Below are 24294 nucleotides of genomic sequence, written 5' to 3'. Positions count from 1 at the left end.
CCCAGCGCGCCTCCACTCTTTTTTCCCACTAACCTCCCCTATGTGTTGGCGTAACTGCGGCTAAATAGGCACATTTAAGCACATATGGTGGTCTTGTCCTAAGATAATCCTTTTTTGGGGGAGAATCAGGCGGCTAATAGAAGGGGTAACAGGCCTGGACCTACCCTGGGACATAGAAACAGTGCTCCTGCTAAAACCTAACGAGGGCCTAGAGAGAAAAATAGACTATTTGATAACACAGATCCTATCAGCAGCTAAAACACTAATAGCAAAACACTGGAAGCAGAACAACCCCCCCTCTATCACCGAGGTATTACATAAGATAAACTATATAATGACAATAAAGAGACTCACAAGCCAGATACATGACCCGCACCACACCTTCCTGACAACATGGGATCCGTGGGAGACATACATTTGGAAAAACCCAATAGGATCGACGAAATAAGGAAATTATTATTGGGTAAATTGACTTAGTTCTGATCAAGGATGTTTCAAGTGTATTTGAATGCACACTTCCTGCGAGGAGCGCATAACAGATGACACCTACCACCCCTTCCCCCCACACCTTATTTTCTATACCCGCTCCCCACCCCTCATTTGTTTTCCCCTTTGCTTTCAGTTTGGAAAAACAATAAAAAATACAAGTTAAATTATTTTTTTTTAAAAACTAGCAAAAAAACGTCACCTACTACACTATGCCAATCCCTAAATCTAACTAAATAAGTACTCTACTTAAAAGAATTTTTATATAACAATATCCCTGTATACATATGTGAAAATATGAATATACATATTAACCAAAGAAAAAGGAAGCATATAAAAACCACCCTATTGATAACCACACCATATGCTGTATTGACATATCCAACATTTAAGTGAATAGACCCTTCTATTAAGATTAACCAATCCAATATTAATATAATCAATAAAATAAAATTAAGATAAAACAAAATACAAAAAAACATCACCATGTCCCCCTCATCTGGTAATCCTATATATAACATGTATTTTCTAAGATGTTCTAAGATGTTTCATAAGACGTGTTTTTAAACTTCTAGTAGTCCGTCCCACGTACTGTATCTGAGACCTTGAGAGAATCCCTGCTCACATCATTGTCATAAGAATCCAGCAGTCTCAGTCGCACTCAGGAATGATATCGAAATCCGGAAGACATTAATATTGTTTTATTAAAGCAGAGACAGTGCCCAATGTTTCGTGGGACTCCCTTTGTATGATAGGGTTAACCTGATGAAGCAGATTCCCTGAAACATTGTGTACTGCTCATCTGAGCTTTTATAAAACAATATTCCTGTCTTCCTGACTTTGATATTATTGTTCTGGAGTTTGAAAGACTACTGCTGGATTCTTACAATGTATATTACTTATACCATTAGGCGCAATATTTTAATTCAATTATAAAATATGGACAAGTAAAATTGTGTCAAAGAGTGAAATATAGTAAATTATCCCTAATTTCAAAACACTTTGGGAAGCTGTTTTCAACCAGGGTTCCAAAGAACAAATAGAAAACAAAAACAAAAATAAAATATCTGCCAGGCATGCAACCTACACATTGCCATTTGTGATTTTCCCCATATCCAATGTTACTTCATACTCAAAAGTTCCTGGGAGAGTTCCCCATTGAAAAATAATCAATGGTAGCTCTTGGCTCCCTGACCCCACTTTTCAGATGCTCTCTTGCCTCCTTCCCTGGAAAGAAGAGAGCCCTATGATGCCATAAGGAGCACTCCCTTATATTACAGGAGAAAACTATACTACCATAGGCACACATCCAATCTTTTCGGCGAAGGCCTCAAGGAGTTCCCTACTACAACTGTCTGTAGAGGAGCAGAGGTAACCCCTCCGATGATATTGGCAAAGTGTCCCGGAGATGTCATAGGGAATATATTAGCTGTGGCAGGTAGTATTGAGTAGCTTGATGTTTAACATGAATGAAAGTGGAATTGCAGCCGTGCAATAGCCTTCTCATGCACTGCCCCTCAACACTGTACCACCACCACCAGATGATTCCCTTCTTTAAGGTCACCGAGCACAGGAGAAGAGAGTTGAATACATCTTGAAGTATATAATGTAGTAGCAAACGGAGAGGGAGTAAGGGATATGATACCTTTTATTGGACCAACAAATATTTGATATTGAAGTCTTTTACAATTTTCTTAAAAAAAAAATAATAAAAAAAAAAAAAAAAAAGATACCCTCTTTCCCATATACAGTATATTGTCATTTTCAATTTAACGGATCTTAAAAAAGAAGAAAAGGGAAATGATGCAGGTTTCTATAATAATGCTATTCTTTTTAAATTAAATATTTCATTTATTTTAATTACAGTTTCAAAAAGTGTAATCGCTCTAAATAGGTTTCTTAGAAAGATGGGCAAACACTGTAGAGTAATGAATACTTTTTGTATTTCACCTTAGAAATCAATGGTAAGCGATTGAGAAAATGTTAATTCTCGTCCCATAAACTAATAACTAATAACAGCATATTTGGAGCGCTACATAAAAGGGAAAGTAATAGCTATTGTAAAATACAGGGTTTGTACAGTTTTAGTAAGAGCATAACATTTAATTTTTATTTCAGTTTAATCCCAAGAGTGAAGATTACTTTACCTATGTGTGTAACAGACGCAGTATATTTCAGCCTCATTTGGCAGTTTACTTGTCCTCCGGTTTTCTTCTTTGAACTCCTCTGGCGTGCAACAAATTCAGCAATCTGAGCAGTTTCCTTAGAAGCCACCGCAAAGCAAGTAACCTGGTAAGACATCCAATTATGGGCTTTGAATTCACATCCGTTACTTCTTCTGATCAAGACTTACAAATGTAACTTTAAAAAGACTATTTGAAGCATACATTACATTTTACTATTGTTTAAAGCTAAAAAACAAAGAACTTTATATGCATAAGTTCCCATCTGTGGACAACCCACATTTAAAATCAAAGGTCGCTGGCCAGTAGCACCCTTATCATCAAGGCCAAGTAATGCATTAACTCAGGAAATAACATTTTATATATTTCTAACCTAAAAACAAGTAAAACAACCAACGGAGATGGTCAGAAATGCAGAAAAAAAATTGTTTGTTCCAGAACATGTTTTAAAGTTTAAAAGGAATGTAAAGTATGAGAAAAAGGAGTGTTAAATATCATAGGAAATGAAACAGAACAGTCAGGAACATACAGTGGCGAGAAATTTTGGGAGCCTAATGATAATTACAGAAAACCAGTCTTTTCTTAAATATTCAATAAGGTTTATATTAATCAATTCCATGCCTTTTTCAACAAAATGATGTATGAATTAGACAAATAATGAGTAATTAAGAGCGTCAGGGTAAGTGCAAGAGAGAAACGCTGGTTTTATTAGCTAAATTAAAGGGGATAATTAGAATCAGGTGTTTAAATAATTGGGTAGATATTCATGTTTGAGTTTGGGAGGCCCCTATATAAAGATCAGAAAATATGCGAGTTTGGTCTTCACCATACAGGTGTCTGGAAACATGTTATGTATGCCACAATCAAAAGACAACTGGGGACCTCAGAAAAGCAGTTATTAATGCTCATCAGTCCAGAAAAGGTTACAAAACCATTTATAAGCATCTGGGTTCCACGAATCCACGGACAGATAGTCTACAAATGGGAGAAATTTCAAGACCACAGTCATTCTACCCAGGAGCGGTCGTCCTACCAGAATTTCTCCAAGAACAAACCAGCAAATCCATGAAGTAAAAAAAAACCCTGAGTAACATCCAAGGATCTGCAGGCCACTCTCGCATTGGCTAATGTGAGTTATCATGACTCCACTATCAGAAAAAGACTGAACAAGAATGGTGTTCATGGAAGGATAGCCAGGAGGAAACCCCTGCTCTCTAAGAAGAACTTTGCTGCCTGTCTGAAGTTGTCCAAAAAGCACATAGATGATCCACAAGACTTCTGGAACAATGTTCTCTGGACAGAAGAGTCAAAAGGTAGAACATTTTGTCCTCAATGAGAAACATTTGGCGAAAACCAGACACTGCATTCAAACAGAAGAACCGCATCCCAACTATCAAGCATGGTGGTGGGAGTGTGATGGTCTGGCACCGCTTTGGTACCTCAGGACCTGGACGGCTTCCCATCACTGACAGTCATGAATTCTGTATTGTATCAGAAGATTCTAGAAGAGAATGTCAAGCCATCCATCCATGAGCTGAAGCGAAAGTGGGTCATTCAGAAAGACAATCTTAAACTTTCAAGCAAATCTACAAAATAATGGCTGCAGAAGAAATTCCGCATTTTAGAATGGCCTAATCAAAGTCTGGACCTAAACCCTATCGAAATGTGGTGGCAGGACCTGACGCACGCTTTCCATGCAAGGAAGTCCTCAAATGTCACCGAGTTTAAGCAGTTCTGTAAGGAAGAATGGGCCAAAATTCCTCAAAACTGATTTGAGAGACTGACCAGCAGTTACAGGAAATGCTTAGTTGAAGTTATTGCTGCTCAAGTGGGTGCCACCAGGTACTTAATCTCTAGTTTCACCTACAACATTCAATATCTGTGTGTAAAAAAGTATAATTTGTGGATAAATAAAAGTTAACAAAAAAGTATCATTTTTTTTTGTCTCATTTGTTTGATCAGATTATCTTCATCTATTATTAGGACGTAGATCTAATAACATTTTAGGTTTGAAATCAGTGAAATATGTGACAATACTAAGGCGTTCACAAACTTTCTCACCGCTGTACACATTAAAGAATTTCTACCATGCATGCTGTTTTAATTGAGAAAAAAACTGTTCACTCAAAAATATTCTCTTTTCTAGATTTCACAAATAATCCGCAAACATGAGGCAGAATAAATGTTGGATTATGGATTTCATTTAATTAAAGACCTGACAAACCGGATTCAATTAAAATGGGCCAGAGCATCATATGCCAAGTCATAAGACATGCAAAAATAGGTGTACAATTAACCTTCTAAAATACTGCTTTTCTACTGTATTAAAGATATATGCAGGCTAGGTCTCCAGTGCCAACTAAAGTTTCTTTCCAACAGGCTTCTGAAAATCTAATATATTAGGCCGATTAGATTAATGTCGCCGTTGTTTAAAAGACAGGCAACACAGACAGCAGTTGGCATTGTTCAGACACAAGCTAGCTTAACCTCATTGATATGAAGATTGCCACTCCCCAAAGTTCTGTATGCGTGAATCATCTGGACTATGCTGTAGAACCATCCTGTATCATATGTAACAAAGAAAAGGAATAAATCACCACAATTCAAAAGGTTCTCTATATTTCTATTTCTTTTGAAGTTGCACACACTTGATCATAGGAGGATAAGACTGCTTAAAGATGGTATTAAATTATATATCTCATGCTGAAATTGACAACAAAATACATAAACATTCCAGGTTACCCTACTACAACATATTTTTTTTTTATTTAATTTTTTTATTCCACACCAAACTCCTTTTATGTTGTACTAGCTGATATATCCGGCGTTGCCCGGAGGCCGTGAGGGGGGGGGTGAAAGGCAGGGGGGGGGGGGGGCCGTGAAAGGCAGGGGGGGGAGGCGTGAAAGGCAGGGGGGGGGGCGTGAAAGGCAGGGGGGGGGCGTGAAAGGCAGGGGGGGGGGCGTGAAAGGCAGGGGGGGGGGGCGTGAAAGGCAGGGGGGGGGGGCGTGAAAGGCAGGGGGGGGGGCGTGAATGGCGGGGGTGAAAGGCGGGGGGGCGTGAAAGGCGGGGGGGCGTGAAAGGCGGGGGGGGCAACACACACACACACACAGTGTCACACACACACACACACACACACACACACACAGTGTCACACACACACACTGTCACACAGACACACAGTGACACACACACGTCACCTAGAGCGACACACACGCGACACCTACCTGTAGTTCAGGCCGCCGCCATCTTCTCACTCGGCGCCGCGAGGGAACTACTTCCGGCCGCCGCCATCTTCACTCGGCGCCGGCGCCATCTTAGGCGCATCGCGAGGGAGGAAGGGGGTCCGCTGCCTGTTCCCCCGCCGGGGATGGAGATGAGGCGCCGCGAGATCCGCTGCCTGTTCCCCCGCCGGGGATGGAGATGAGGGGAGCGGGAGCGCCGGGAGAGGTGAGCGGAGGGGGTGTAACGTGCGCGCGTGTGCACAGGGACATCTCACTCGGCGCCGCCGCCATCTTAGGCGCATCGCGAGGGAGGAAGGGGGTCCGCTGCGCGGGGATGGAGATGAGGCGCCGCGAGGTCCGCTGCCTGTTCCCCCGCCGGGGATGGAGATGAGGGGAGCGGGAGCGCCGGGAGAGGTGAGCGGAGGGGGTGTGTGTGTGTACACAGGGGTGAGAGTGTGTGTGTGTGTGTGTGTGTGTGTGTGTGTGTACACAGGCCTGACAGTGTGTGTGTGTGTACACAGGGCTGAGTGTGTGTGTGTGTGTGTGTGTGTGTGTACACAGGCCTGACAGTGTGTGTGTGTGTACACAGGGCTGAGTGTGTGTGTGTGTGTGTGTGTGTGTGTGTGTGTGTACAGGTTGTTGTTTCACAGGGGTGACTGTGAATGTGTGTGTACACAGGGGTGACAGTGTGTGTGTGTGTGTACAGGGTTGAGTGTGAGTGTGTGTACAGTGTTGAGTGTGACACGGAGTGTGTGAGTGTGAGGGGGTGACTGTGTACCAAGGAGTCCTCAGAGGTTCTGGCCGTGTGGTGTGACTGCAAGTGTGTGAGAGTGAAGGAGGTGATGTCACCTCTTGGCCAATGAGTCACGGATCAATCAGATTCACCGCAGATAGCACTAACCTCACTAACCATTCGATTTTATATATTAAGATTATAGTACACTTCAGTTCATTGACATATCATTTGGCATGCACCAAGGTATTTTAATGCTGTTTTATTACCTCACCAACACGGTTGACTTCTGCTTTCACGACAGCTGGAATGGTTTTCAGGTATGTGTCCAGCGTAGAAAAACCCATCTCCTTGAAAGGGATCCATTCTCCGGTGAGGGATTTGAACTCTCCTTGCAGCCGTGATAAAGGCACACCACTTTTATTTGACTGCAGAACAGCCCTAAGCATCTTGGCGACCAGATCTTTTTCTGATTCCAGCATTTTTGTTTCTGCTAAACAAGCAAAAACAATATCAGTAATGTGTATGCAGTACAGTACTATGCAAGCTTTGAGTTCTGCAAGTAATTGAGTACAAATGTATGTATGTCCTTGAGAGGGCTATGACAGAGTCTCAGCACAAAGAATAAAGAGTTTAAAATAAAATCAATGTAATTAATTCCCATTAGAAAAAAAAAATACCAGTTTCCATATAATTCAATTGCAATGTTAGTGCAGTATATTTACATATATTAGCCCAAAAAACAAACAAACAATCAAATCCGCTACATGTGTACATTGTTTAAAATGTCACATATTGCTTATAAGAGTTTACAGCTTCCATATAAAAAGGTGTTTATTTTCTTGTATGGTCTGCAAACTAAACCTTACACTTTTATTTACAGTTCATCTCATTAAAGATTATCTATAGTTTTTTTTCCCCCTTCACTAATTTGTGATGCAATGGAGCCTTTTGCCAATGGAAGCGATAAATGTTAACAAATGGAAACCAATAGCAGGAGTGGTGTACTCAGTTGTGTTCAGAGTAAAACCAAGTATTAAACAGCTGCACATGAAAATATGCATTGAGTTTCCAAACTTCCCAGTCCTCCCTAGGAATACAGAAAAATAATAAAGGTACTGCCCACTTTGATAGCGTCACAACTCTTCCCCATTTGTATTAATTTGTTATGGTTCAGTCTTCAAGTCTACATGTGTCAGAAAAATAGTAAAACCAGACTGTGACCATGCATCTTGAACAAATAATTAAAAATCAAAGCTTCCGTAGGACACAACAGTATTTATGACACAAGCATCAACAAACTTGCAACATGTTTTTTTTTCTTCCTTTGCAGGGTTTTGGGTGTTCCCCTGTAACCAAGTCCTACTTGTAACCCATGGCAATCCGTTTTAGAAAACACACCAGCCTCAGAAGATAGCCTAAAATAATAGACTTGGCGACCTAAAGTCTTTTTTGACAATACAGTGTTAAGGATTCTTCTTAAGAGGATTAAGTAATCAAGACTCATCTCCGATTGTCTAATGTTTTTCAATATGCCTTTTTTCCCTTGGAAACCACATCTCCATTAAGAGTAGTCGTATGTTTTTTCTTGAAATCCAAGGAAGAACATTGAACCTTTACATTTCCAAGAACAAATGCTGCACTATTTGGAACTTGGACAAACTAACCCATTTGTGTATCTGCCCAATTAATTAACTTTCTACAGCCAAAAACCAACTTCTGAGCATTGTTTTTACATTTCACTTATTTGTATGTCTTAAAACAATCTCCAGTAATTACCCCAACTATATTAAATACTTGAATGCTCACAAAGACAACTTACCGGCTGGCATTTACCATCATTAAACAAAATTAAAAAAAAAAAACTGCATTGAGGACCAGGGCCTACGTTAAAAAGGTAAATAAGGCAAAAGAACAGATTGTTGTAATTGTTTTGCTGTAGCAAGAGAATCATCTAACTTTGCCCTGCACAATTCATTTTAGGAGTGGGAGAAGGGGGAGGGAGAGGGGCAGTGAGGGGGGGCGGGGAGGGAGAGGGGACGGTTAAGGAGGGGAGGGGCGGTGATGGGGGGGAAGGGAGGAGGGAGAGGGCGGTGGAGGGGGGGGAGGAGGGAGAGGAGTGGTGAAGGGGGAGAGGGGCGGTGAAGGGGGGGGAGGAGTGGTGAAGGGGGGAGGGGCGGTGAAGGGGGGAGGGGCGGTGAAGGGGGGAGGGGCGGTGAAGGGGGAGAGGAAGGGAGGGAGAGGGAGCGAAGGGAGGGAGAGGGAGCGAAGGGAGGGAGAGGGAGCGAAGGGAGGGAGAGGGAGCGAAGGGAGGGAGAGGGAGCGAAGGGAGGGAGAGGGAGCGAAGGGAGGGAGAGGGAGCGAAGGGAGGGAGAGGGAGCGAAGGGAGGGAGAGGGAGCGAAGGGAGGGAGAGGGAGCGAAGGGCGGGGAGGGAGAGGGGCGGTGAAGATTACCAATGTGACATGGCTGTGAAACTTGGATCATTAGGCTGGGTCCATGGTGGGTAAGTGCATGCGCGACCGTACGAGGGGTTTCGCTCTTTCTGGAGCAATGCGTGTCCTGTATTTGGACGCGGCCTTAATGTCACAGAGCTGGTTCACCCAGATTGGGCAAACTGCTCACATTACCCCACCGTCGCGCGAGGAAACATATGTATGTTTCCTCACGCATCGCAATCGCTGGCACCTCTAGAGAACGCGACCGCGCGCTTAAAGACAAACTCAGAGGATCATATTACTGATCGCGCCGCGCGCACACTCCTCTTAAGAATCTTAAGACAAAGCAAAGAAGTATGCAGAGAGGTATGCTAGGTATTACCCGAAGACAGGAAAAAGAATAAAATAGGTTTGAAACCAAACAAAAGTCTGTGACATTACCACAAGGGTGAAGAAATTAAAATGGCAGTGGGTCAGACATGTCGCAAGAAGAAATATCATTGTTGTACCAAGCTTGTACCGACTGAATTTCAAGAGATTAGAAGAGTAAGGTGATGGTCAAAAGTAAGATGGGAGAATGAAATCAAAAAATGTGTGCAATGTGGAGAAGAGAGGTTTGCATCTGCAGTACCTGGAAGATCATTGGGGATGACTTCATCCAGCAGTGGATTAACAAGGGCTGAAGATGAGAGATAAATGTTGTTTGGAAATAGTTAAGAGATTTTGAATTATGAAAGTAATATTAAGTTAGACAATGAGTTTTCACTTTCTTGCAAAAAGGAAAATATTACTATCAGGTGGGACTGCATGTTTTTGTATTTATCTGCTTACATATCCCATGACCAGCAGCACATTTACCATTCAACTTTTATGGATGAACACAAGAAACTGCAGGTAGCTCATCAAGTTTGCCAGTTCGGGATACATGAATATTTGAGAAATGTATGTAACATTGAAGTCACACAATCATTCTATTCTTACTTTTTTCATTAAAAAAATGCCATCTGTGGACTAGATAGACACACATGATGGCTGACAATCACAATTTTTTTTAATGAATGTTACTTTAATTCTTCCTATTTTCTTAACATAAATATTTATCTGAATAGGATCCCAATATAATTTGATAATTTGCATACTTTTCAGAATGCATCAACTCAGATTAAACAGGAAGTAACAGGCAACAAAAACATTGCAAAAAAATTGTTTATCTTAATACTTCAGTGGTGCATCCCTGCACTAGCATTAGGCCGCGAAGTGACGTCAGGCACTCAAGCTACCTGAGCAATGCCGGCCAACAAGTTGCATGCGTGGGGGTGCGTGTCGGGGGGGCGTCAGAGCTGGTGCGACCTCATTGGGCAAATCGGTCACGTGACGCGCCAGCAAGCGGCAAAATCAGCTGAGAGCCGGGCGCTCACGGGCACGCTGGTCAAACGATCAGCCTGGACGAGCCCCAAGCAACAAAGCAGAGTTGCAAAAAGTGAAAGACTAACCAGGTACTGCCATCTCCAGAAAGTTTTAATTTAGCTTCTTTATTTTTTCTGTGACAGAATCTTTAAGAGCTACTACAATGTGGTCCTAAGGGTCAGAGTTACAGGTTCTCACCACCCCCTCCCTGCTTGCGGAAATCAGAAATTTGGTTGCAGCCATCTTACCGCAGTCAAGTCTCCGTCGGCATTTGGCCGCAGAGGGACCCCTCGCTGCCACACTTCTCCAATAAGGTAAGTTCACTTAAGGGGTTTTAGCAGTTAGGGCAGGGGGTAAAGGATAGGGGTTTTAGGTCTTCAGGATAGGGTGCAGCAATAGTATTAAGGGTTAAGATTAGGGGTTTTTTTTAGGGGCTTACCTTGGCGGCGGAGAGATGTCCCGGTGGCAAGGCAAGTAGCAGCTAAACGCCAGCTGAGATTTGGTCGCAGCAAAACGGCCGTGACCAAAATGGCCCAGACCTCCGTTCTTGTGCTTTATCAATACATTAGTCAACCTGTAGATGAATACGAACAAGAAAATGTAGCAGCACATGACAAAACGCGCACTGCTTATTAGTTCTCTTTGGACGCATAACACGATTTTTGATCACAGCTCTGATAGATATATACACATTCATCTTTAAAACACCCACAGGCCACGCATACCTATACAGATCCCATTATTTGCACAGGTACATACAAAAAAGAATTAACATAGGAAGTGGAGCGAACAAGGAATCAATATTAAAAAATAAAATTGATATTCAAATTAATTAAACAAAAAAAAAATACATGAACATACAGTAACATTGTGTGAAATGGAAGGAGCATAAAATATAATGTATGTTATTAAAACGAGGCTCTAATATACAAAGGCTGCTCAGTAAATATTGGCCTATAACTCACTTCCTGCAATGTGTCACTTTCTTTTATCTGCTTCCCCTGGTTTTATTTCCATTCCATTTCCCTCATAACTTTGTTTTTCTCATTTAACTTTGAATATGTATTTGCTCTATTGTTCATTCTTTTTAGAGTGTGTGTGTGTGTGTGTGTGTGTGTGTGTGTGTGTGTGTGTGTATATATATATATATATATATATAAATATACACTATATACACACACACGTTGTACCTTGTGTCCCCTCACTAACCTCTCCGGGTCCCTCTGCCTCCTACTCCCGGGGGGGGGGGGGGGGACAAGTACTGCGCGACCAACTGACCAACCGTCCCGGCCGCCTCGCGGACATCCTCTGCCGCAGAGCTACGGGAAGGAGCGCGGGATCCCACCTACTAACCTGCACTACAGCGGCCGCGGCATCCCACTCACCCACCCACTAACCTGCAGCACCTTGCGCTGCCTGCACCACGACACACACCATGTGACGAGGGCCGCCTCCAGCAGATATATAGGAGAGATGTAGGGGAGCGCCGGGCTATGCTGATGTCACTAGGTGATAATCATCACTGTGACTTACACTTATTCCTACCTCGTTCTCTCGGTTTCGTTTCCTCCTGCTGCGGATACACTTTCCTACAAGAATCCTCCTCCCTCTGCCTGGAAGCCGCCTATCTCTCTCTCTCTCTGACACCCGCAGCAGACGGCTGCTCCTCCTCCTGCCCCACCCCCACCTCCCGCGCGGGCACGTGCCCTGTCACACACACTTCATGCTGTACTGAGGGGAAAGGATCATGGTGAATCCGCCAGTACTGGCAGTAACTTTACAAATGATATATCGCTACTGTGCCTGCTTTCAAAATTATTATAATTAAAAAAAAACAAGGTCTACATTTAATAAACATCGGGGTAGAACTTTTTGGAATGTGTAAACATGTCAGCAATATGTAAGCTATTATAACAAGGGGAAAGGCTCTCTATGCAGGGGTGAGCAAACTTTTTATGCCGAGCCCCTCTTTTCATCCATGAAATTTCTCGAGCCCCCTGCCTGATGTAATCAAAATCACATGCAAAATAAAAAAACTTTATTAAACAGTATACAATGTAAATACAAACATGTCTAAATACTTATTTCAACAGCTAGCGCTTGCAAAATTAGGCTGCGACCACGCTGCCGCTGAGAGTGGTGACATCACCAACGCTCCAAGCATGAGCACAGGGTGTCCTGCATAATTTTGCAAGCACGAGGGGGGGGCATGGATCGGGGCTATTTGTGTGTGTGCATTGACTGCTGCTGAGCGCGCTTAAAAGTCAATTTTATTTGTCTCCGAGCTTGGGAGAGTGTACGCTCCCCAGTTTGTGCACAGCTGCATTCAAGCACAACACCCATACACACACACAATCACAACACAGACAGCACACATACTAAATCAGAACACACAGACAACACACACACACACTACACACACCCAGACACAACACACAATCAATCACAACCAACACAGACACAACACACATACTCAATCACAACACACACAACAGTCACAATCACAAGACACACAAACACAACCAACACAGACACAACACACACACCCTCAATCACAACCCACACTCAATCACAACCAACACAGACACACACACAACACAGACACACAATCACAACACACATAACACACACACAATCACAACACACACAATCACAACCAACACAGACAAAACACACATAACACACACACACACTCAATTACAACCAACACAGACAAAACACACACTCAATCACAACACAGACACATTCACACACTCAATCACAACACACACACAATTACAACACCCACAATCATAACACACACTCATCACAATATACACCACACACTCAATCACAACACACACTCAATCGCAACCAACACACACTCAATCACAACTCACACACCACACACATATCACAACACAGACACAATCACAACACAATCCACACTCTCATATCACAACACACACTCAATCACAACACACACCACACACTCAATCACAACACACACACACACTCAATCACAACCAACACAGACAACACACACTGAATCACAACACACACACCATACACATATTACAACAGACACAATCACAACACACACCACACTCATGTCACAACACACACTCAATCACAACACACTTAATCACAAAACACACACATATCACAACACACTACTTCCACCCATCCCCCTTGAAGGTACCACTGTGAGCATTCTCCGGCATGGGTAAACAAACAGCCAGGAAGAGAAGGAAGGCTTCTCTGTGTGCAGGGAGAAGCCCCGCCCCCGCAACAAGCATGGGGAAGCAGAGGGAAGCAGCAGCACGGAGCTTGAGCTGTTTAGCCGCCCGTGCACTGCTCTGCCCGCCCCCAGGTTTCGCTGCACAGCCTGCGGCCCCCTAAATAGTTAGGCGCCCCCCAGTTTGTGCACCGCTGCTCTATAGGAACCATCTCACGCTTAGTTTACTGGTGTCAATATAAAGGAAGTGTGAATAAATTGATTTGTGTGTTTGACCCATGTTATTCCCTTCGCGTACATGTGATGCAGATTGGTAGCCAGAAAAGTACATTTCTTTGGCGCCCTGTGCAAAAAAAAAAATTGGGCACTTCCCCTCTTTTTAATCTATAGAGCCAGATGTATTCCTAAAATACTTTAATAGAAAAGTTGACTATAATAGAAAAAAAGGTATAATAAAGTATTGAAGTATTAGTACTCACAAAATGTTTTAATGAAAGTTAACTTTTCTCACTTTTTTGTCTGCAAAAGGTTTGACCAATACGGCCCCGTACTTATAGAGGCTTTGCACTGTTTCCCACAACATTTAAATTGATTGCCGGGTAGGGTGCGGGTCCTCCCCACCCACCCCTAAACTCTCAGCCGGCTCTGTTTTATACATCATGTGTGGTTAATATGGGAATCCTTAGGGACTCTCTTATCCCTTAAGAGATTGCTTAATTGGATTCTTTATAGATCATTAGCATTTATAACGGTAATTTTCCTTCATAATTACATGAGACCACACTTGTTTATTTTCACGTATATTTTTATTGTTATATTTTGTATTTCTAAATGCCTAAAATGTTTTGTTTTGTTATTGTTAATCTTGTTTTATTTATACTCTCTTCCCCCCCTTCATCCTCTGCCTCTCCCCTTCTTCATCTTCACCACCCCCGCTATGTCCTCTGCTGCAGCTCGTCTGCTCAGCTGATGACCGGCCGCTGTGAACCGCGCTTTAGAGTAGATCGATAGGCTATTACTTGTGCCCCCAATTGCTTGGCACCCTGATCGGCCGTGCCTGTTATCTATCTACCCTAAGGCTGGGATTATGGTGCCGGCAGACTTCGACTGAGCCATTGATTGAGCCACTTGTGCTGAAGCTGGGATATCCGGAAAACCTGACCTGTTAGTGGCCTTTGAGGACTGGAGTTGACCACCCCTGCATCTATACCCACTGCTTTTGATTTCAACCATCCCAAAAATATTTGCTTAATATTACAATAAAAAGTATTATAATTCAGGACCTTTCATTGTTGTGGACTGATTGACAGATGTGACCCTCTTCCCTTTTCATTTGTGTACAATTTTTTGTTAAGGTTAGGGTGACCAGATTTTGAAAATGAAAAACCGGGACACAAAAAAAATTATTAATATAACAAATAACATGACTAAATAATGAATATTATAATGATATTTATCTAATAGTGTCACCATTGATGCTGTACTATTCATTCTATCTCTTCCCATTCTCTCTCTACCTTATCCCACATCAGGGCCGCCACCAGAAATCATGCCCCCCCCCCCTCAAAAAAAATCTACTCGCCCAACCAAAAAATCTACTCGTTACGTAGCCCCACCCCTTAAAAAAGAAATTGAATAAATTCCTAATAAGAACTAATAATAGGATTCGTTTTTTACATAACAGTTTATTTATTGTATTACACTTACACTGTACTGCAATTAGTCCTTGTTACATAGTTACGTGTGTGTGTGTGTGTGTGTGTGTGTGTGTGTGTGTGTGTGTGTGTGTGTGTGTGTGTGTGTGTGTGTGTGTGTGTGTGTGTGTGTGTGTGTGTGTGTGTGTGTGTGTGTGTGTGATGACGTCACTAATCGGAAAAAAAAAGCCAGATGTGAATGACTTCTGAACCCATTAACCAATGTCAGGATGCCCCCTCTTCATAATTTCTAAAGTAGCAATCCCACCTGGGATCTTACCTGATCCGCCGTCCCTCAAGGTACTATACTGGAGGGGAGGTGTTCCCTACCTGTCTTCCGATGTCTTCCGTGTCAAGCTTGAGAGTCAGATCTGGAAGAAAGCAGTATAGGTTATTTCGGTGTAGGTATATGGCAGTTAAGATAAGACGTGGGTGGTGGGTGAATGACTGACATGTGGGTGGGTGACTGACTGACACGTTGGGTGGGTGACTGACTGACACATGAGTGGGTGACTGACTGACACGTTGGGTGGGTGACTGACTGACACGTGGGTGGGTGGGTGACTGACTGACTGACACGTGGGTGAGTGGGTGACTGACTGACACATGGGTGGGTGACTGACTGACATGTTTTGGTGAGTGGGTTGGTGTCTGTATTCACACTGTCTCACACACTGTCTCACACAGCCACTGATACACACACACACACTGGGAGGGGGGCAGTCACGCACACACACTGGGAGGGGGACAGTCACGCACACACAAAGACGGGAGGGGGAGTCACACACACACACAGACTGGGAGGGGGGCAGTCACACACACACAGAGACTGGGAGGGGGCAGTCACTCAAATACACAGACTGGGAGGGGGCAGTCACACACACACAAAGACTGGGAGGGGGCAGTCACACACACAACCACAGACTGGGAGGGGGGCAGTCACACACACACCCACAGACTGGGAGTGGGGCAGTCACACACACACACAGACTGGGAGGGGGGTGGGCAGTCACACACACACACACACACACACACACACACACACACACACACTGGGAGGGAGCAGACACACACATACACACACGTGCTCTGCTCAGTTCACTACAGCCGCATTCTACAAAGCCCCGCCTCCGGCATCCTCCTTCATCCAATCCCATGTGGCTCAGCATTTTCTACTCTAAAGCACCACCCCCGGCATTCTACCATTGAAAAAACTCACCTGCTCCCGCATCCTCCTCACCGTCACCGCGCCGCATCTAAATAACGGGACATGGGCCAAAAAACGGGACAATTTCGGGATGGACCGGCAAACGGGACAGGACTGAAAAAAACGAGACTGTCCCGGTAAAACCTGGATGCCTGATCACCCTAGTTAAGGTCAAATGACACATGTAAATGAGATTTGAGGATTTATCGCAAACGGCAATTAAAAAATAATAACAGAACTTACTGCTACAGGGGCCTGAAACGTATTGCTTTGTTGGCTCATGGGTGATGTTTTAATTGTAACGTTCTAACTTAAATTCCTAGCAATCATTTAGCTTGCGTATGCCCTGAGGGCCCCCATACACGCTTCACACAAGTCAAGAAGTAGTCATCTCTGTTGTTGGGTGTTTTCAATTTTTATTTCATTGCAGTCCCGACAAAAAATTAAATGTCACATAACTATGCTTTTTATTTAAACTAGTGTAGCCATGCCATATGTGGCTACTAGTTTGCATCCCTCCTGGCAGGAAGCCCTGGTATAAGCAGGCCTTGCCAGTAGTTGATATGGGGTTTTCCCCCTCCGAGGTGCTGCACTTGAGTGACAGCGGGTGGCGGTGACATCAGGCCTGGGCATGACCAATCATGAGCCTGGTGCCCTCCTCCTGGCAGTATTGCTCTAAATTTGGAGGTTGACCTTCCCCCACTGAGGAAGGAAGGTCACACAATGGAAAGGCTGAGATTGGGCCTTCTCCAATCCTCTTCCCTCCGGGGGAGTGTGAGTGTGGACCATACCTCTGCTAGGGAGGTGGGGAAGAGCTGGGACGGCTGCGGGTGCCCTTGGCCTGTAGTGACGGTCCAGGGACCACCATCCAGTGATAGCTGAGAGTATGGCATCGGGCAGAACCTGCCTTGTTCCTGTAACTGTACAGAAGAGTAATAGACCCGTTCCTGTTTGCATTTACCTCCTGCCTGGTGCGTGACATTACTGGGGGGATAGATAATAAGTTATACCGTGGGAGATCACCTTCAGCTCCTGGAGCCTACGACAGATGGAAATGCTAAAGATATATGTGGGGTATGAACCCCAGAAACCTAGTCCTGTATCCCCACTACCATCGGCAGACGACTCAGCCCTCCTGTTACCAGCAGTTATCATGCACCACACGACCAGTAATGGCCAAATCTCCTACCGGGTGGGGGAAACACGGTTAAACAAATTTATTTGAACTCATTTTACATTTTGAAGACACAGCACTAAAGGGAAGTCCTGTCACAGTAGGGAGTAGGGCTCAGGAAAGAGTCCTGCGTGGGACTGCTGGGAATTACAGGAAGAAAGGTTCCAGTGCTGCTCTTGGCAGTGGAGGAAGGCTTGTAAAAGAGCTATCCACAGTGGCGGATTTCAAGATCTGCCGCCCGAGGCACTTACATGTGGCGGCCGCCTTCTTGCTAAAAGAAAAAAAGACGGTGTAAAATCAGCGCAAAAAATACAAATAATAAAATAAACCCTCGATGGATGAAGCCTTACATGTGGCGGCCGCCTTCTTGCAGCCGCCCTCCTTCTCCTTCCGAATCGCGATTTCATGATGTCATTTGATGGCACGACATCACGTTGCCATGGTAATGATATACTGTGTGACATCACTTGATGCTGCAATTCTGAAGGAGAAGGAGGGTGACAGCAAGGATGCGGCTGCCACATGTACGTGCCTTCCCATCAGGCTCGAAAGGCCTGAGAGCGCGGCATCTGTATATGAGGGTGGACCTTTTTTACCAGCCCATAATGTTGCCGCACTAAGCCCGGGCTGATTGGGCCTAATGGGAAATCCGCCACTGGCTATTCATCCACAACACGTCATTGTTGAGGAAACCTGAGTGCAAGTGTCTAGTAATCTAAGAAAACCTGTCCTGTTAACCTGAAGTTACCTGTTAAATCAAGTTAAACAAAGTTCCTGCCGCCCTCCATCTTGATTTTCCTCACCATACCAAGCCTGCACTGATTTCCAGCACCCTGAGATGAAAGGTAAAATCGCTGAGTTATACACACACTTTGGGGCTGTTTTGGTGTGGCCCTCTTCTTTGGCCAGAGGGTAGAGGTGTTACATTTAGTTTTAATAATAGTTATTAAGCCCGTTAAGAGTCTGATTTCTACCCCCCTTTGTGGTGCCACATCTTTTTAGATGTTGATATTCACACTTTGTATACTTTGATCTGTCTTCCTGATACAGTATACCACTGTCTCATATTCACAAAGCAATGTTTACCCTCTGGCTGACTGACTGCTTCTAAATGACACACCGATCACTGCAAAACTGTCTGTCTTTGCAACTTAGAAAGCCACATTTAGTTTCTTTGATGCATGCTGTGCCCTTAAATGACTTCAGGAATTAGCATTTGAAAAGGAGTGACTGTGTCTGGAAAATATAAAGAACAATTGCCCACTTATATCTCAACACCTCTAAGTATCTGATATCCTATAACCAAACAATTAGCTGGGTTTGCAAACAACAAGAGATTCAACAACAGCAACAACAAAATAAGCGAAATAAACCTCTGTATCTCATATATACCAAAACATCACACTTGGACCTCAATACACTCATTTTTGCATTAACTACAGTATGGACCCTAATTAATAAAAAAATAATACAGTATATCACACCGAACGCAGGTTGAGAGTGATCAACATAGCAAACGCAGCATGTGTGCAGTGTCCATCCCTCTATACATGCGTTCTGGGTGATGTATTATTTTTTATTAATTAGGGTCCCCATGCACACTTCACCTTAGGTAATTTATACATTGGAGCAGTACCAACTCTTCTTTATTTCACTATATATATATATATATATATATATATATATATATATATATATATATATATATATATATATATATATATATATATATATATATATATATATATATATATATATATATATATATATATATATATATATATATATATATATATATATATATATATATATATATATATATATATATATATATACCCTGTCTTCCCATAAGAAAAGGCACAAAAGCAGCAACACTCAGATAAAGCAAAAAGACATGTATTAGCAGTTACAAAACAGCACACTATAAACCCAACGTTTCGGTCCTAGGCAGGACCTTCCTCAGGGGGGTGCTACCAGACAATGACACCCAGAGAACATATATACCCCATAGTTCACCATGTGAGGACAATTAGAGGCAGCTAATTGTACAATCCTGGAGCTCCACAAGTGCAATCAGTGTATGAGGTAGTACGGCGGCCATCTTGGAAATCAGGAGACAGAGCAATGTATGCTATCTCACATGGGCAGATGAGTACAGGCTCCCCCGGTGGACAAAAAAATCCTAGCGTCCAATGTTGCTAGGAAACGCATGTGTGGCGTCATAAAGTCCTGGGAAGTCAGCTCAAAGTAAAGTTGCGCATGTGCAAGGCTCTGTGACAGCACCAGAGTGTCACGCCGATCTGGTACCCCATTCAGTATCAATTGCATCAGTGTGGCAGCTCCCTAAAGAAAATGACAGTGAAGGAACAAGTGAATCAACACATAAGGGGAATAAAAACAATTTCCAGAGTTGAGGGTGACTGTTTAGATGGCAAGGGGAGGGAGGGCAAGGGGAGGGAAGGATAACAAGGGAAAGGAGGAGGTAGAGCAAAAACATGCATATAAATTAGGCAATTGTAAATGGCATACTGGTTAAATATTAATATTCAGTACTGCACCATTGGGGAACAATAATGCAAAGTCCCGGCAATGGAAACCTAATTATGAGCTTCTATGCATTAATGAAGAGAAAAGGACACAGAACAATAATTCAAAAGATGCAATCACAAAAAACATCCTAATTTGAAATCTTCATTTAGTCCTTGCGGAGCCACTGTGTTCAGTTCAAAAATCATGCGAGTTTCAAGTTGTAACAGCAATTTGCCCCTGTCTCCTCCACGGGGGCCAGCATGTGCTTGCATGATGGGCATGCATCGTAGCGTTGCCAAGCTATGCTTGTGATCTTTAAAATGTCTCGCTACCGGTTGCAGTTTGAGATCCTCATTATTCGTACTGTCAAGTAATGCCTTCCTGATGGAGGAGCGGTGCAAGCTCATACGCTCCTTCAACATACGTGTGGTTTTACCAATATAATACAGGTCACATGGACACCGGATGATGTATACAACGAATTTACTCTCACAGTTCATGTAATCCTTTATTTTAATGGCTTTTCCACTGTGTGGATGGACAAAGCTTTTCCCCAATATCATGTGTTGACAGTTTATACAGCCATGACATTTGTGTACACCGGGAGTTTTGGAGAGCCAATTCGTAGGGCTGGCATACTTGGATACCGGATCTGCCTGTGTCAATAGGTCACCTATGTTTCGGCCCCTGCGGTAACAGAATAATGGTGGTTTGGTGAAGGTTTTCCCAATTCTTTTGTCGTTTTCCAAGATGTGCCAGTGTTTCGTGATACTTCTACGAATAGTACATGATGAAGTACTAAAAGTGGTATTAATCCCAAAACGATCTGAAGTGCTGGTTTGGATGGTTGGTTTGAGGAGTTGATCACGGGAAAACCTTCTTGCCTTGGCTAAGGCCTCTTTGACCTCTTTGTGGTTATAACCTCTTGCAAGGAACCTGTGTGTCATACACTGTAGCGCTTCCTCACACTCGTCACTCCTACTGGTGATCCTCAAGACCCTAAGAAATTGAGAATACGGCAACCCCTTCTTCAGAGCATCAGGGTGGTGACTACTGGCCAGAAGTAGGGTATTTCTGTCCGTTGCTTTATGATGAATCTTCGTCAGCAGCCGGGTAGGTCCCTTGTAAACAACAGTGTCAAGAAAAACGATCTGCTCATTGCTGTAGTTGAGGGTAAATCTTATGTTTGACGGAATAGAATTCAGGTATTCCAAAAATTGCAACAGGTCTGCTTCAGAGCCATCCCATATCAGGAACAGATCGTCAATATATCTCATATATGTCCTGATATTATTAGCATATGGGGAATCATACAGGATATGGGTTTGTTCATATTGGGACATAAACAGATTGGCATACGATGGGGCCATGTTAGACCCCATCGCTGTGCCCATACATTGTAGAAAGAATTTTTTCTCGAATTTGAAAAAATTCTTATGGAGCACAATGTCTTTAAGCAGAAGTAAAAATTCTATTGGCGGACCAGTATAGCCAATGAATTTGTCTAGATGATCCTTTACTGCTTCCATACCCTCAGCATGCCCAATATTCGTATAAAGGCTCGAAACGTCCAATGTGACCAGGAGGCAGTTAGTAAGGTCAAAATCCAAGGCGTCCAATTTATTGATAAAGTCAGTGGTGTCTTTTATATAGCTTGGCGTACTGACCACTATCGGCTGTAGATGAAAGTCAATATACTGAGAGAGGGGGTGACATAGGGAGCCCATCGCCGCAATGATGGGTCTCCCTGGTGGAGAGGTCAAAGATTTATGCACTTTGGGTAAAATGTATATCACTGGAGTGATCGGGAATTCCTGTGTTAAGAATTTCCCTGTTTCCTCCGATATCCACCTATTGTTAATGCCAAGTTGTATAATGGTATCAATCTCTTTTTTATAAATGTGGGTGGGATCACCTTTCAGTGCTTTGTAATGCAAGCATACACTGGCGACACACTTTATTCGAGCATGGCTAGTCCCACGAATTCGGGTATACCCGGGTGTATTGAGGTTTGTGACTGTTTTCTGCCCGAGTGCATTGAGTTATTTTCCAAGCAGGGATTGAAGCATTTTATTCCCGCTGGCTGCAATACTGCACAGTATATATATATATACTGCATTACAATTCATGAATTTATGCCATCTGGTAGACACGCGAAGCATTGCAGCCTATTAAATCCTAATCATTATCATTTAACAGATCAGCCGCCCATCAGCCAGGCATGAACCCAGGCTGGGAAGGCAAATGCAACGGGGCTTGTCAGAGGTGAGGAGTGGCGCATTCCAGGTATCTGCCAGGTACATACCGGGTATTTGCTCGAATAAAGTGTGTCGGTGCAGTACATTAAGTTGCCGCATTATTTCTGCTCTATATTGTTCATAGTCCATCACAACTATGCCCCCCCCTTTGTCCGCTGACTTGATAATGATTGCTGTATTATCCTTAAGTGACTTGATTGCAAGGTGCTCCTCTTTGGTGAGGTTAAAAAAGCTTCTTTTTTGATTTTTAACAGCATCCCTGGTATCCGCTTCCACCAGACTAATGAATGTCATGATGTTGGGATTATGAACCTGGGGGTCAAAAGAGCTCACCTGTTTGAAAGGTTGTGTTGTCCGATTTTCTTCATTAAGCGTAGAGTCGTCTCGCTGATATCTGCAGAAGAAGTCCTTCAAGCGAAGGCGTCTATTGAGCCTGTATAGATCTACCTCCCAGTCAAATGGGTCCAGTGTATGTGTTGGCACAAATGATAAGCCCTTTTCAAGGACACTCTTTTCCGATGGTGTTAACATGTAGGATGAGATGTTATACACTACGTCCTTCACTTCTTGGCCTTCTGGACCCCTCTGTCCTTTGATTGCCTTGGAAGAAATCTTGTTGCTGCGGCCGCCGCCCCTGCGGGTCTTTCGCCAGCGTCTGGGTCGTGGGGTGGGGGTTTCTGATGTATTACACCCCCTTGTCCTAAAAAAGGATCCGTGCGAGCAGTATCTTGGTTGTCCGAGTGATCAGTATCACTAGTGTTGTACGCACTCCCCGTGGTGCCTGCGCGTCTTCCCCTTGTGTTCTTCCGTCTTTGGCCTGGTCTCCCTGGAATCGTCTCACTGATGCCCAACAACCATTTATAGACGTGCCGTTCCTTATAGTCTGTGGTAACTTGTTTCAGTTTCTCACGTTTGTATGTGATGAGGCTTTCTCTATAGGCGTCGACTGCTACTTGTAGTTTGTCAGTCAAGGGGACAAGGGGGTGTAATACATCAGAAACCCCCACCCCACGACCCAGACGCTGGCGAAAGACCCGCAGGGGCGGCGGCCGCAGCAACAAGATTTCTTCCAAGGCAATCAAAGGACAGAGGGGTCCAGAAGGCCAAGAAGTGAAGGACGTAGTGTATAACATCTCATCCTACATGTTAACACCATCGGAAAAGAGTGTCCTTGAAAAGGGCTTATCATTTGTGCCAACACATACACTGGACCCATTTGACTGGGAGGTAGATCTATACAGGCTCAATAGACGCCTTCGCTTGAAGGACTTCTTCTGCAGATATCAGCGAGACGACTCTACGCTTAATGAAGAAAATCGGACAACACAACCTTTCAAACAGGTGAGCTCTTTTGACCCCCAGGTTCATAATCCCAACATCATGACATTCATTAGTCTGGTGGAAGCGGATACCAGGGATGCTGTTAAAAATCAAAAAAGAAGCTTTTTTAACCTCACCAAAGAGGAGCACCTTGCAATCAAGTCACTTAAGGATAATACAGCAATCATTATCAAGTCAGCGGACAAAGGGGGGGGGCATAGTTGTGATGGACTATGAACAATATAGAGCAGAAATAATGCGGCAACTTAATGTATGCTTGCATTACAAAGCACTGAAAGGTGATCCCACCCACATTTATAAAAAAGAGATTGATACCATTATACAACTTGGCATTAACAATAGGTGGATATCGGAGGAAACAGGGAAATTCTTAACACAGGAATTCCCGATCACTCCAGTGATATACA

At 43.5% G+C, this 24294-nt stretch overlaps 1 protein-coding gene and 2 long non-coding RNA genes across 14 annotated transcripts in view; 1 reads left to right on the top strand and 2 right to left on the bottom strand.

Moving 5' to 3' along the window:
- Positions 1 to 12167, bottom strand: part of TDRD7 (tudor domain containing 7) — a 172127-nt gene extending 159960 nt beyond the window's left edge. The window contains exons 1-5 of one of the 12 annotated variants that reach the window (XM_075603095.1): positions 12013 to 12167; positions 10907 to 11041; positions 9692 to 9739; positions 6894 to 7117; positions 2634 to 2775 (exon numbers count right to left, since the gene is read on the bottom strand). In XM_075603095.1, coding sequence (XP_075459210.1) covers positions 2634 to 2775; positions 6894 to 7106 — 355 coding nt within the window. In that variant the 5' untranslated portion in view covers positions 7107 to 7117; positions 9692 to 9739; positions 10907 to 11041; positions 12013 to 12167. The other 11 variants (XM_075603078.1, XM_075603096.1, XM_075603091.1 and 8 more) reach the window with 11 other exon arrangements.
- LOC142496416 (uncharacterized) lies at positions 9042 to 14958 on the top strand. Its single transcript, XR_012801982.1, has 3 exons — positions 9042 to 9128; positions 10611 to 10781; positions 14638 to 14958. It is a non-coding gene; the product is annotated as an uncharacterized LOC142496416 (long non-coding RNA).
- A 2066-nt stretch (positions 14959 to 17024) lies between these two features.
- Positions 17025 to 20066, bottom strand: LOC142470661 (uncharacterized). The gene is made up of 3 exons (XR_012789304.1): positions 19776 to 20066; positions 18508 to 18592; positions 17025 to 18030 (listed from the first exon to the last, which is right to left on the bottom strand). It is a non-coding gene; the product is annotated as an uncharacterized LOC142470661 (long non-coding RNA).
- Between the last annotated feature and the right edge of the window lie 4228 nt (positions 20067 to 24294).

The sequence above is a fragment of the Ascaphus truei genome, chromosome 1, assembly GCF_040206685.1.
Source record: "Ascaphus truei isolate aAscTru1 chromosome 1, aAscTru1.hap1, whole genome shotgun sequence".
NCBI lineage: Eukaryota > Metazoa > Chordata > Amphibia > Anura > Ascaphidae > Ascaphus > Ascaphus truei.
The sequence above is the reverse complement of the archived record's forward strand: the minus strand, read 5'-3'. Positions and strand labels throughout refer to the sequence as shown.